The sequence below is a fragment of the Mya arenaria genome, chromosome 12 (genome assembly GCF_026914265.1).
Source record: "Mya arenaria isolate MELC-2E11 chromosome 12, ASM2691426v1".
In the NCBI taxonomy this organism is placed as follows: Eukaryota; Metazoa; Mollusca; class Bivalvia; order Myida; family Myidae; genus Mya; species Mya arenaria.
The window spans coordinates 30,123,478-30,138,194 of record NC_069133.1 but is presented as its reverse complement, the minus strand read 5'-3'; the positions used below and the strand labels follow the sequence as shown (position 1 = coordinate 30,138,194).

Below are 14,717 nucleotides of genomic sequence, written 5' to 3'. Positions count from 1 at the left end.
TATATGTATTTGTTTAAAAAGACACAAATAACTCTTACAATATTTAGGTTGGATTTATATAACTTGTCACAAAAACTCACAATTTACTGTGAATAAATACATGAAGTTTGGAGACCTTGGTACCTTCAATGATTTTAAAACAATAAAATAACAATAAAAAAACCCAGATGACTCATATTCGAACTTGACTTAAAAATAATCAAAACAACCTTTCTGACAAATTGCAAGGTTATTTGGGCTGAAAATTTTACCTCTAGAGTGTTCACCCTCAGCCAACGGCTAAGGTGAGCTAAAATCTGAAATTGTTTTTCATGATAATCAGTACATGTACCCACATGTATAAGTGGGTCATTGTTATATGGGTCATATATCTTTTATTATTTCTTACCAGAAAAAAGGATATCATATGAAGTGGACATGACATGAAATCCATAAACCAAACTGGTTGTAACATACGATCTGCACATTGTCTCAATATGGTGAATATTTGTAGTTAGTTTAATTTCAAAATCAAAGACCCAAAATCGTCATATTATAGCCATATGACCTATAATTGTAGCCTTGACCGTGAACAGAGCTGGTTGTATAATAATCATGATGTACATGTACCATTAAGGTGGGTCATTGTAAAATGGGCCATTTTTCATTTTAAAAAAAATCTGTTATAATGTACTACGTATCAGAAAAAATGAATTTTTTTTTAAATTTCTTTCATCCATTTTATTTGTGTTTTTTCTTTTTTATTTCTTTTTAAACATAAAGATATCACACTTCAAAATTAATATAGCCCATGCGAAATAATAAATTAAATACATGTCAAACATTATCATGCCATAAATTCAGCATATATTAGCAATGCTCAATTAAGTTATAAACTGAACAAAAATCAGAATTACTATTTATTATGAACAAAATTCAATGGCTTCTTTTTTGGAATTTATGTTTCAGCCACAGATGGTTGAGCATGCTTGTATTATGCCATCATCATAGGTAAAATCCACATCACACGGCGTACAATTACGCGTCTTCTTGTGGCTTCCTGTTTGATATCATTCCACACTGTGGATGGTATAATATATGTTTTTTCTCTGAAATACTATTTATGAATGTAATTACATCTTATGGTTTTATTTTTGTTCACCTCATTAAAATGCATAATTCTTAATAATGATATCATTTAAAAAATATGCCCATTAACCAATCAATGCTCATGATGGGCACTGAGAGATGTACTGCTGTCAAACCTTGTAAAAGGATGAAATAATCAGTGTAATTACACAACAATTGTCATAAATTTTGAAAGGATCAATTATGTACCTAGCAGGGACTTGAGGGACTTTGCATTATGTCTTGATGACAGATACATACATGTTGTCTGTATTTAGTGAATTAGTATACTAGTACTCGTACGATCAATCAAGTAACTGAGTACTAGTTCACTCAGCATCCCTTATATATTTTTTATAAATATGCATATCCATGTAGTGTTATCTTTTTAAACAGCTTGTGTACAGCATGAGTAAAGCAGGTTTATGGCAGACAATTTTGTCTTTAAAAGCACATCCATTTTACTTAGTTAAAATATGGTTTATTGTGAACAATTAAATTCATACTAAAGAGCATTCAATAGTTGAAATTAACTAAAAACTGCTAAACACGTGAAATGAATGAGTGTACGTTTCGGTGGTACAGGTTTTACCATTCCTAGTATTAGCCGTAATGCACCAGTCAATTGTAACTACACCCCCCAAGGTCCGGGGAATAGCGGGGACTTTGACTTTCCGTCCAGCCAATTCCGGTAAAATCCACGTCCTGCGGAAACGAACTGCTGGTAAAATCCCATGCTTCCGCACCCAAGGGAACCTAGGTAAGGCCCATCCCCCACTATTTTAGGCGCGTAGTCCAAATAATTCTAGGTTGATGGATTTTTTTACGATTTTTGATATTGCAAATCCTTCACACGTGTACAAATTGTTTTGCATGAAAAGTGGGTAGTTGTTCCAATCCGTAAAGCATATTGCGTCCATAAAATATCACAAAAACAAGAAATATTACTAGATAATGTTATTTTATATTAAGTTCCATACTCAAAAAAATTAATATCCAACGAATAATTGTGAGTTTGATGGGGTTTTCTTCATTTCATTCAGTCAAAACATAATGATATATACATGAAGAGCACCTGCAAGGCCGCGGTTCACAGTTTTACAACAATCGGAACACGGCCCAGTTGTTAAGATTGTATTAACGAGGACTATTACGAAGCTTGTCGGAGGTGGCCAAGTTATTACATAATTACGATAAGGCTCGAGTTGTTCCGCTTGGCATAATTGCTGTCTGTGTCAGTCAAATTTCGTTTTATTGGAAAGGTAAATCATGTGTTTTAATGCATTTTAATCCTGTTTTGTGCAAAATAGCTTTTCACATACGCGGTTAGTCTAAAATAATAGACATGTTATACGGGATTCTTCCAATCCCTAACGCGTAAACGGGTTTGTGCAAAAACTGGGTGGGTTTGAAAAATATTGAAATTGTATTTAGTGAAGTATTTTATGTTTGAAATGGATAATAAAGGTTTATAATCATATTTTACCATGTAAGTACAAAGCTATTTTGCACAAAACGAATAACGTTATATCCAACGAAAAATTATGAGTTTGATGGGGTTTTCTTCATTTCATTCTGTCAAAACATAAAGCAAGGCTGCAGTTCACAGTTTTACAACAATCGAAGCACTTTGGTCATGGCCGAGTTGTTATGATTGTATTAATGAGGTCTATCACGAAGATTGTCGAAGGTACCCGAGTTATTATGATTGGGTTGAGTTGTTCTCGAGGTGCTTAGCATAATTGTTGTCTGTGTCAGTCAAGTTTTGTTTAATTAGAAAGGTAGATCATGTGTTAAATGCTTGTTTTGTGCAAAACAGCTTTGCCCTTACATGGTAAAATATGAATATAAACCACCACATTCATCCGGCACTGCGGGGGCACCTGGAAGGTAAAAACATGGCCCATTTCACCAGCTATCCCCGGTATACCCCACCTGGGGGCCGTGGTTACAACTGACCAGTGCATAAACTAGTAGGGGGGGGGGGGGGCGTGGTTACAATTGACTGGTGCATAAACTTGTAAGTTTCCAAAATTTGTACAAAGTAACAACAACTATCATTTCCACTCAAAATTAGTTTAAGCAAAATTATTGATCTCTGCATAATACAATAATATTGTTAATATTTAAATCATCGTAACATAGAAATACCAGCAAATTCAAATAAAAATCGACTGCAAGCAGTTTTCGTCCAGATCTTTTGACAGCTTTACTTGAACTATGGTCGGCACTATGGTGTAGTTTCGCATTTGGTTTAATATGCAAACGTTTCTTCTTGTTTGAAGTTTTTAGAGGCAATTCCAACATAATAATGCTATGTTTTTGATAGATGAAATCATTTTGAAAGAAAGAGTAAAATTAATGTAATACATGCGTTTATGCGAATTTGAAATACCGAAACACTGATTTAAGAGAATAACAGAACGGGGTCGGTAGAAAAACCAATGACGGAAAAAACCAAAGACCGGGAAACACGTGAATGTTCAAAAGTATCCTCGACTAACCTAGTCCAAATAATTGTACGTTGACGGATTTTTTTTAGATTTTTGATATGGCAAATCCTTCACGTACAAATTGTTTAGTATGAAAAGTGGGTAGTTGTTCCGATCAGGATTCCGGGTTAAAGCATATAGCGTCTATAAAATATCATAACAACAAGAAATATTACCAGATAATGTTATTTTATATTAGTTCCGTACGAAAAAAAATAAATATCCAACTTATAATTATGAGTTTGACGGCTTTTTTTCATTTCATTCTGTCAAAACATAACGATATATACATGAAGGGCACCTGCAAGGCTTTTTAGGGCACAGTTTTAAATCGCTCGGAACATTTCGGCCATGGCCGAGTTGTTACGATTGTATAACGAGGTCTATCTCGAAGCTTTGTCGGAGAAGGCCGAGCTATTACGATTGTATCGAGTTGTTCCCCTTCGCATAATTGTTGTCTGTGTCAGTCAGCTTTCGTTTTATTGGAAAGGTAAACAACTTGTTTTAATGCACTAAATGCTTGTTTAGTGCAAAATAACATTTCACTTACATGGTAAAATATGAATATAACTCTTTATGATCAATTTCAACCATAAAATACTTCACTTAAAACAATTTCAATATTTTTAAAACACCCCCGTTTTTTGCACATTCCCGTTTAGACGTTAGGGATTGGAAGAATCCCGTATAACACGTCTATTATTTTAGACTACGACTAACCATGATTCGCGGATGTAAGGAATAAATAAAAAATAATAAAGTTGAGCAAAACAATGAAATAATTTAACTACTTTTGTCAGACATGCCATTTATTTATCCATATTTCCACAAGTATTTAAGAACAAACGGTCAAAAGTTCACGTAAATAATGTCAACAGAGTACAGACACTGAAACTAGGCCGCCATCTTGATTCTAGTACCTTGATTCGCGAGCTCTGACGTAATCTAGGTCAGCACGTTTTAATAAGGCCAACACTATTTTGATCAATTGTTTTTTTTGAGAAAAACAGTCAAACATATCTTTAAAAATGTTAATTTCAAAATTTCAACTTGTAATAAAAGATTTACAGTATTTTGTAAACATAAAACATTAGATCATGTCAAATTACTCGTAGTGGGGGAAAGTATAATTTAACCCAAAGACAAAACTGTCTCTTTAAACTTGTGTATTTTCAGGAACACTGAACATTCTAGTCTAAAATAATAGACGTGTTATACGGGATTCTTCCAATCCCTAACGTCTAAACGGGAATGTGCAAAAAACGGGGGTGTTTTAAAAATATTGAAATTGTTTTAAGTAAAGTATTTTATGGTTGAAATTGATCATAAAGAGTTATATTCATATTTTACCATGTAAGTGAAATGTTATTTTGCACTAAACAAGCATTTAGTGCATTAAAACAAGTTGTTTACCTTTCCAATAAAACGAAAGCTGACTGACACAGACAACAATTATGCGAAGGGGAACAACTCGATACAATCGTAATAGCTCGGCCTCCTCCGACAAAGCTTCGAGATAGACCTCGTTATACAATCGTAACAACTCGGCCATGGCCGAAATGTTCCGAGCGATTTAAAACTGTGCCCTAAAGCCTTGCAGGTGCCATTCATGTATATATCGTTATGTTTTGACAGAATGAAATGAAAAAAAGCCGTCAAACTCATAATTATAAGTTGGATATTTATTTTTTGTGTACGGAACTAATATAAAATAACATTATCTGGTAATATTTCTTGTTTTTATGATATTTTATAGACGCTATATGCTTTAACCCGGAATCCTGATCGGAACAACTACCCACTTTTCATACTAAACAATTTGTACGTGAAGGATTTGCCATATCAAAAATCTAAAAAAAATCCGTCAACGTACAATTATTTGGACTACTGAACATTCTAGATGACTTAAGGACATAAGTGCCTTAATTCCTCTCTGATCATTTTGTACATAAGCATGTTTAAGGGCAGTTGGAAATAAATTATGTACTGCTTTATCACTGCTTAGGGATGCACCTAAAACAGAAATTAACACTCACTAATTTCTTTATTTTGACACTAAGACTATGGGTCATGAAAACACATATTATAAGTTTGCTTTGCCTTCCTACAAGAATGTTGGTCACGTGACCGTCATTGATAAAATGTATACAAAGCAGACGAAATAACCAGCGAATTTTTAAGGATGTTATGTGGCAAATATGATTGGTTTCTATGGCAATTAATTTGGGATTAGTAAAACTACGTTGTTTGCAGTGTTAACCATTGTTTCAAGTGAATTTATCTGTTATAAAGATATTTTTTCGCGAGTTGGAAAGCATCTACTCTTGTAAATAGTTCGTAGTAAAAATGACGTCATAGCTTTGCAGATACGTGCATTTCACGTGATAACCAGCAACGCGTTCAGTAAAGATGTTTGCGGCGAACGTTTGCTGTTTGGTTTCCCGCTTAACTTTTATGCGCTGCGTTGCAACAGGGATACAAAACAAAACGTTTGCGAGCGTTTTGTAAACGCTCGCCTTACTGAACGCACTGCAGGTAAAAACAAAGATGGCCGCGAATCAAGGTTGGTCGCGATTTTAGGGACTAGGACGATATATTATATTGTTATACAAGAGATAATGCGCGGGGGGGGGGGGGGGGCTGGGGTTCATAGGTTTCAAATACCACTTTAATTACCGGCACTAAAAAAGCACTTTATAAAATTAATGTTCCCTACCATATGCAGTTGTTTGCGCGAGGTGTGTGTGGGGGAGGGAGGGGGGGGGGGGCGGGGTGCAGACTGGAGAGGCTGGGGCTCATGAGGAGAGTATGCCTTAAGCGAGGGGTTTGGGAGCCGGGGGCTACAGCAACCTCTATAATTACTGGAAAACACTTTCTTTCTCCTTATCATATACCGTGAGCTAGTATGTATGGCTGTCAGACTTTTCAACCCCAAGACTTTTCAACCCCTTTGTCATTTGTGAAATCAAAGACTTTTCAACCCCTTTGTCATTTCAACCCCTAAGAGTGCTAAGACTTTTCAACCCCACCTTAAACAAAGACCTTTCAACCCCTAATAAACGAAGACTTTTCAACCCCATAATTTATCACCTTTTTAAGAAAATAACTACAACAGTAAACAATTTATTTTGAAATTTCTTTTAAAAATCAAGAATATATTAAGACTAAAAATATAACTTACAAAAAAAATGTAATACATACAAAATATACATACTTGAAACACATAATATTAAATACTATAATTCATTAAATATTTACATTGAAATAAATAAAAAAAATGCTCGACTGTCCATTTAGCTATTTAGTCACTTAGCCATAAATCTCCCTGAGGAAATCCTCACACAATATATTATGTGCATGGTACTGCTCCATAAATTAATTGAAACAGCGCTTGTTTTTCTTTTAGTTTTTTTAAACACTTTTTTAAAAACATTTTGTCATCAATAAAAAAGACAATAAAATGAGTTGAACTTTAAATAATAATCTTCATAATATTTCAAAATATCTAGATTTAGCAGACAATGTTTAAGAAATACAAAAGTATACATTAAGTTCAAAGATGTTAAAAATGTATTATAGATTGAGTTCCAAATGCTTTCAAATTACATATGTGTAACATAAGATTTGATTAACGTTTTTTATTTCTCAGTTTAAAAAAAGTAAGGACATTCTATTATAAAGTGGTACGATTACGATGTAATCAAATATACTTTCATTACCCATTATACGCAGTCATATGCGGCTATATACATAACCAATGCATGATTACTGTTTGATAAATCTTAAATAATGTCCAACAGTATGTAATATTCAATTAAAAATTATATCATATGATATTAATTCATACTCACATGTATATCCCAGAAACAATCAAATCAAATGTATTTAGCGTATAATATGCTATGTGTTAAAATTGTTGCATGCCATATATATATATATATATATGTGTGTGTGTGTGTGTATTTTTTGCTATTATGACGATAAGCTTGTTATGTTTAAGTCTAATAAATATTCTGTTCTGTTCTGTTCTGGTATATATGTAAAAAAAATGCTATAAACATTGTATTGTCTTTTCATACATGCAATTAAAGAATGGAATGAAGGTCGCACATTCATTAATGGGCAACATGTGTGACATGGTCATACATTCCTAAGGGATTAAGGGGCTTCATAACACCTTTAATTTGAGGTTATAGTAACTTGAAAGTGACATTTAATTAAGGTTCTAATATCATGGCCATCATTCCGAACAATGGGCAGCTTGATACATTTTGTGCATGATTTTCAGGATTTAAAACCAAACAAAAAATATATTTTATTTAATTATACCCACAAACTCTGAATTTTTAGATAATAAATTATCAAGAACTATAATCAAACTGTACTAAAATAGCAATATGGTACTACAAAAAAAAGTTTCCACTGTTGACCTTTTTTAAAAGCAATGAAAGTTTTATAAATGTTCAAGTTCAGGTTTTTATTGGCATTCTACAGGCACAAAAAGGAGAAAGTTCCGTAAATTCTTCTTTGCATTCATTTTCTTTTGCAATTATTCAAATTTGTTATTTAAAGAACAAAATTATGGTAATAACTTTGTACATAATACATGTGAATTCGCTGAAATATGTAATATCCTTCAGAATAATACAACAATTGCATGTTCGGGGTAACCAAGCATCAAAATCTTACTTTACCGTACCATTGTTAATTTTCGGAATATTATTTTGAAAAACACTAACCATCAAGTGCTTAGTAAATCAAGGCAAAGCCTTTGTAAATTTCATCCAATACTTTGGAGAAAAGTGTAACAAATAAGCCAAACAAATCTTTAATTGTATTTCAATAACAATTGGTTAGGTTTGTCGCAACACCTGGCTGACAAAAATAATAGGGTTTGAAAAGTCTTTGATATAGGGGTTCAAAAGTCTTTGATATGGCTATCAAAATATTTCAACTAGGGATTGAAAAGTCTTTGATTTAGGGGTTGAAAAGTCCAAACAGGTAGGGGTTGAAAATTCTTTAATATAGGGGTTGAAAAGTCGAAGGGTTGAAAAGTCTTCGTTTTGAGAAGGGGTTGAAAAGTCTTGGGGTTGAAAAGTCCTGCTCCCGTATAGCGTGGAAGGGGGGTGAGGGGTTGATATTTTATGAAGTATGTGTTTAGAATTGTATTAAAATGTCATATGATTACTTTTTAAACAATATCAAAGGACTTAAGGGCCATATTTAAGTGGCAAAGCTATGTGACAATCATCTTTGGCTACAGCTGATTACCGGAAAACGTGACTTTCATTTGCCCTATCATATCGTGACAGTATTTTGTGCGCGGGGGATTGGGGAGGCTGGCGTTCACACTTTATGCTGTATGAGAAGGTACGTATGCCGTGTGTGAGGGGTGGTGAAGGTGGTTGGGAAGCTGGAGGGGAAGTTGGGGCTATAAAAGTGTTTAAATTTTACAGCTGTTTGTCGGACAACAATTTCATTTTCCCTATCATATACATTATTGAGTGCGCAGGGGTGGTGGAGGCTAGTTAGGGTTTATACTTCATTGCACGGTATCGTGCATGGTTTGGGGTTGGTGGGGAGTAGTAGGGAAGCTTTAGGGGGTGGCTATAAAAAGGTTTCAAATGCTACAGCTAATTACCGAAAAAACACACTTCCATTTTCGCTATCATATGCAGTGGTGTGCGTGAGAGGGTTGGCATGGGGCTTTGGCGCATACTACATTCCTTGTCAATAGGTGGATATGCCGTGTGTGTGTGTGGGGGGGGGTGGTTGATTAGGGGACGGGGAAGTCGGGGTGAATGAGGGGCTATAAAAAGGACTCAAATGCAACAGTTTTTTACCGGAAAACACTTTAATTTAATAATTTGTATCATATTATTGGCCTTTATACACATAACATTTCACTTATTCTTATTCTTAAGCATCCTTATATTAAATGTATTGTAATTGGGGAAAAGAGAATAAATAAACGTGATATGATAACGTGTTTTGTTTATTTCTCGAATACAACCTCCAGTACTGTACCGGACAGCACCGTTTTTCACATAAGGGCACCCAGATCTGAGCTCTGATAAGCTGGCAATAAAGATTAAGGTTAATACACAGAAGGTGTGATCTATACACGGATTGGGCTTATTGTGTATTGGGGATTAGTTGTGTATTGGGGATTAGTTGTGTATTGGGATTAGTTGTGTATTGGGGATTAGTTGTGTATTGGGGACTAATGTATAAGTGTCATGCCGAAGCTGAAGAATGGTCATTTACGTGTATTTGTTTACGAAGTGTGTGTGTCTTCACGGGCTATAAAATCGTTTAGTCAATCTGATATGTTTTGATTGTGTGATGTAAGAAACAAAAATTATACAGTGTCCTTATTTTATTGCAGATAAGTGAACTAGCTACAAACAATGATCACCAGTTAAACATATGTACCTTGATAGTTACATACAAATTACATGTAAGAATACAAATTCTAACGATTAACCCGCCTTAAAATGTGAAATTAAAATCATTACATTCTCGGTCTCCGGTGTGCACATTTGAATTTTACAAATGGCATGGACAATATATAACTGGGTCTAAAAAAAGTTTAATAGAGTACATAACATATCTGATTGATGCTAACAGTTGATAAATGAATCACCTGGTCGAAGATGTGAAAATTCTTAAATTTATTAATTGCTCTTTCCACATGAGTTACGCGGCGTATCAAAGAAATATCTGAGTTAGCGCAGTTGTTAGCTCACTCCCTTCTCAGCTAGGCGACCAGGTTCGATTCCCGGCCTGGGCGCATGTGAGTTCGGTATGAGGTAACCAAGTTGGACAAGTGGGTTTCTTCACAATACCACGCTCTCACGTAATATCGTGCCAATGAGGTTGATTACTATAATGTTGTAATAACTTGTTTCACAATCGTTGTAAAATAAATATGTTTAAACTAAATATCTGAGTATAAAGAAATATTTCTTATTTCAAGTGAAATGTATATTATACACAATAACGCTTACAGCGGTGCTAGTCAGCATTGTCAGTTCATGTTGCATTAAACGTTCCAACATGGAACGAAACGATATAGTACGTTATGTCTTAAACAAACATTTTATTGATTTTTTTATTGAAATTAAAACAACAACATATATACTATGCAGTTGTCCGCTCTTTGCTACTTCGATCTTTCCACAATATACGATTCTGTAAATTAAAGTGTGTCAATTATGATTCATAATTGATAACAAAATGTTCTTTTTAAATTTGTCTACAATGGACGCAGATAGATAAAACCCAACCAAATCATCAACGAAATACCTTGCTTTTGTGTGCACATAGTGCTAGCTAAATGTTGATTTTAATCAAAACTCATAAAACAACAAAGAGAACTAGTCACGAAAATGTATTACACGAATTCCTTTTCAACACATTTACTCGAAATAAAAGTATTTATTACTTTCGAGAATAAAACTATAGATAAACAGAATAGTACTATAATAATTCCTTATATTCATGCGCTAAGCAACGATTCAAACAGTACTTACCATTGATTAAAAAAATAATATGATTTGACTTTCATCTTCTCTTTGAAATGGCACAAATACCGCAGTGAATATAAAACTAAATAATTTCGTAGATAAAAATCATATAAACATGAACTGAATCTTTTTATTAAAAATGATTATATAAAATAAAATTGGTTTTATTATTTAATGATAATGAATTTAAATATTTATTAATCTCCAGGGGAATGAAACTGCTAGTGAAAGTTGCAACATATGCATTGCCCTCCTTGAAGCAATACCACGTATACATCGGGCCAATATCGGCCCGATATTGACTTATTATAAAAGGGGTTTTGTCCATAAAAATAAAAGCTATTGTTTATGTTATTATGTTTAAACATTCAAATTTAAATCATATAGTATTATCACGCATACAATGTTTCAGTCAATATGCCCATATCGGGGCGATGTCGGGCCGATATCGGCAAACACTGGCCAATATGCCTACATTCAGCCGACATCGGCCTGATATGGTCATGTTTGCTGGTTAAGTGTCTATAGTACCTGGTGCATAATCAATGTGATCAAACGAGTCAGCTTGTGATAAAATCCAATTTCTTGACAAATACATGGCCACTTAACGCGAGCTCATCCACTTATCGGTGGTACAAACATGAGCTGAAGACACTTCGATCCGTGGTACAGCTGTGCCTTGTGTTTACTTCTACACACATGGATATGATTTATATTCCAATATTTCAATATAATTTATTTTAAACGCAAACATTTCGAAAATCTGAGAATGTGTGGTACCCTGTAATTAAGAACACTTTTACCGCTGCTGGCTACGATTTCGCTCCAATTCTGTGCGAACTGTGGTGCCAGAGGTTTTTCTCCTGAATCTGACTTGTGCATATTTTGAGATCTGCTAGCATTACAAGTACAATTCGTTGCTAACACACACGTAAGAACCCTTTTTGCGGAAGCAAATATAAATGTTTGTTTAGTCCTTACGCTGGAACACATCAAAACTAAGAAACACATACTAATATAAGTGGTTACGCTGTTGCTCTAGTGCTCTACACACACAACACCTCACACACGGCATAACTTCCAAACCCATAAAAAAGTAGAAGCCCCCCCCCCCCTTCCCCCATCGCGCACAATACTGCATAATAGGGATTATTTAACAAGGGCAGTAATGTCAGGTGCGTTCAGGTTTCCTGGTTCATTGTTTGGGTGAAAAACGTCCTCGATTCGGTGAGTATAACCGTTGTTTTCTTATTTTAAAACGATATCTTTTAGAAACGACCTTGTGCACCGAATGAAGAGCCATTGCTAATTTACGATGATGCTTGTTTGAGATGAAATGCATGTCCGTATTAAAATATCTCGTAAAACAATGCACGTTCTTAATAGGCTTACCGACTCACTCAATGCACTTTATTCTTCAAAACAACGATTTTATACCGTTCTCTTTCGTGTAATTCTCATCCGATACCGTGATTTGGTCAATCAATGGTATTGTTATTGTTTTCCGAGTGCAGATCGCCAATTTTGGAGATAGATTAGCAATTTAAGAAAATGCCTACAGGTTCATTCTGGTTATTTTAAGAACCCAGATGCATACCAAATTTGGTTAATCTATGGCACACTTTAATAACGATGAAAAAGGCGTCCATTGGATTTTCCTTATTCATGTATGTGTATTATAACACGTGGAAGAAGGGCCCTTTTTAGGCAAATTTATTGTTTAGTTTCTCGGCTTTCAATTCCAAAACAGTCAATAATAAATAAACGAACATCTTCATACGTATTTCAACATTTAAGTATTTCAAATGGTGCTTTATGCGGGCCACCTTTACGCGATCTAAATGCAGTTATATATTGTACAATACTAAGTATGTAGTGGTGTCTCCATGTCGCACTGTTTATGGCAATGTTTCAGAACTCTTCATAATTCAAGCGTTAATCTAGCATTTTCTGCCGGTATACAACTTACAGTCATATTTTCATTCATGGCTATATTTCGCACAAAGGCGTTACTGTATGTCATTGTTATTATAATAATACACTTATTTATAGAATATTGAATAATAATGTAAATAGACTGAATAAGCAATAAACCGAAGACATAAAAATAATAATAAATCGCTGAAATAAGGCTAACTAATAACTAACTCATTTTTGAAGAATTGTTATTTCAGTATAGAGCTCTTCAAATATTATATTATAGTATTTATATATATCTATATATTTATCGACTTTGCCAATTAAAGATGACAAAAAGAATCATAAAGGATTACACATAGTGAGTTTAAATATTCAACACATTTTAAACAAGCGAGATGAGTTGAAATTTCGTTTATTTCAGTCATTTCACATTGATATAATTGGTTTATGCGAAACGTTTTTGACACCCAGTGTACATGATAATGAATAAGTTATTCCTGGATATAGCTTCATGCGCAAAGATCGCCTCGACAAAGGGGGCGGGGGTATAATTGTCTACATTTCAAATAAACTCTCATATGTTAGGCGATATGATTTAGAGTCCGACACTTTAGAATCAGTCTGGGTTCAAATCGCTTTACCCAGAAGTAAATCGTTTTTAGTAAACTTTGTATATAGACCTCCTGATTCTTCACAAAACTGGATAGATCTATTTGAAACTCAATACAAACAAATTAGGAAGCAAGGATAGTGAAGTATATATGCTCTAGGGGACTTTAACATCAATTATTTTCCAGACAAAACAAATAAATTCAATAATGCAAAATGGGATAATTTTCTTTCTAAGTTTGGACTTTCTCAAATCATTGAAACGCCAACTAGGATTCATAAAAATCGTTCGTCTATTATAGACCATATATATACAAAAAGAAAAGATCTCATCTCAGATATTGATGTATATAATTATACCATAAGCGACCACTTGCCTATCGCTTTCACGATATCAGTAAAAAAGAAACAAGTGAAAAACAGTCACGATTCAATAACATATCGATGTTATAAAAGAAAGCTTCGATGAAGATCTTTTTAAAGCAGATTTAGTTAACTCGAATCTGATCCTTATCAATTCAATAGCAGATCCAAACTTTGCTTTGGACATTTTATATGATACAATTCATACTGCTCTTTCTAACCATACGACAATCAAACAAAAGAGAATTAAACATGCGAGTCAACCGTTTTGGTTCTCGGATCAAATAAAACAAACAATTTTTTGAGGGATTATTATTTTTTGCACAAAGATTTTGAGAATTACAAAAAAAACACGAAACAAAATTTCACCTATGATACGCAAAAGCCAGAAATCCTTCTATAACGATACTATCAAATATAATAAATCTTCAAAGTTTCTTTGGCAAAACCTGAATGATATCACAAATAACAACAAAGCACACCAATTAAGTATTCCAAATAAACTTATGATTAATGAAAAAGATATTGAGGGTACAGTGGAAATATTAGAAGCCTTAAATCCCTACTTCACCAATATATCTAATATATTTAAGAGCAAACCATTTGCTAAGGAACGTTTTTCTACTCTGCAGAAATATCTGGATGAAAAATTGCGACATCATCAATTTAATGTGGAAAATATTACAGCCCTTGATGT

At 33.9% G+C, this 14,717-nt stretch overlaps 1 protein-coding gene across 4 annotated transcripts in view; it reads right to left on the bottom strand.

Moving 5' to 3' along the window:
- The window catches only part of LOC128211409 (tyramine receptor 1-like), a 314,491-nt gene that overhangs the window by 14,696 nt on the left and 285,078 nt on the right, over positions 1 to 14,717 (bottom strand). Inside the window, exon 1 of one of the 4 annotated variants that reach the window (XM_052916173.1) lies at positions 4,391 to 4,583. The exons of 1 other annotated variant lie outside the window; for it this stretch is intronic. In XM_052916173.1, the coding sequence (XP_052772133.1) occupies positions 4,391 to 4,408 (18 nt within the window). In that variant the 5' untranslated portion in view covers positions 4,409 to 4,583. Of the gene's footprint in view, positions 1 to 3,258; positions 3,427 to 3,775; positions 3,869 to 4,390; positions 4,584 to 14,717 lie in introns of those variants that run through there. 2 more of the 4 variants (XM_052916174.1, XM_052916171.1) reach the window with 2 other exon arrangements.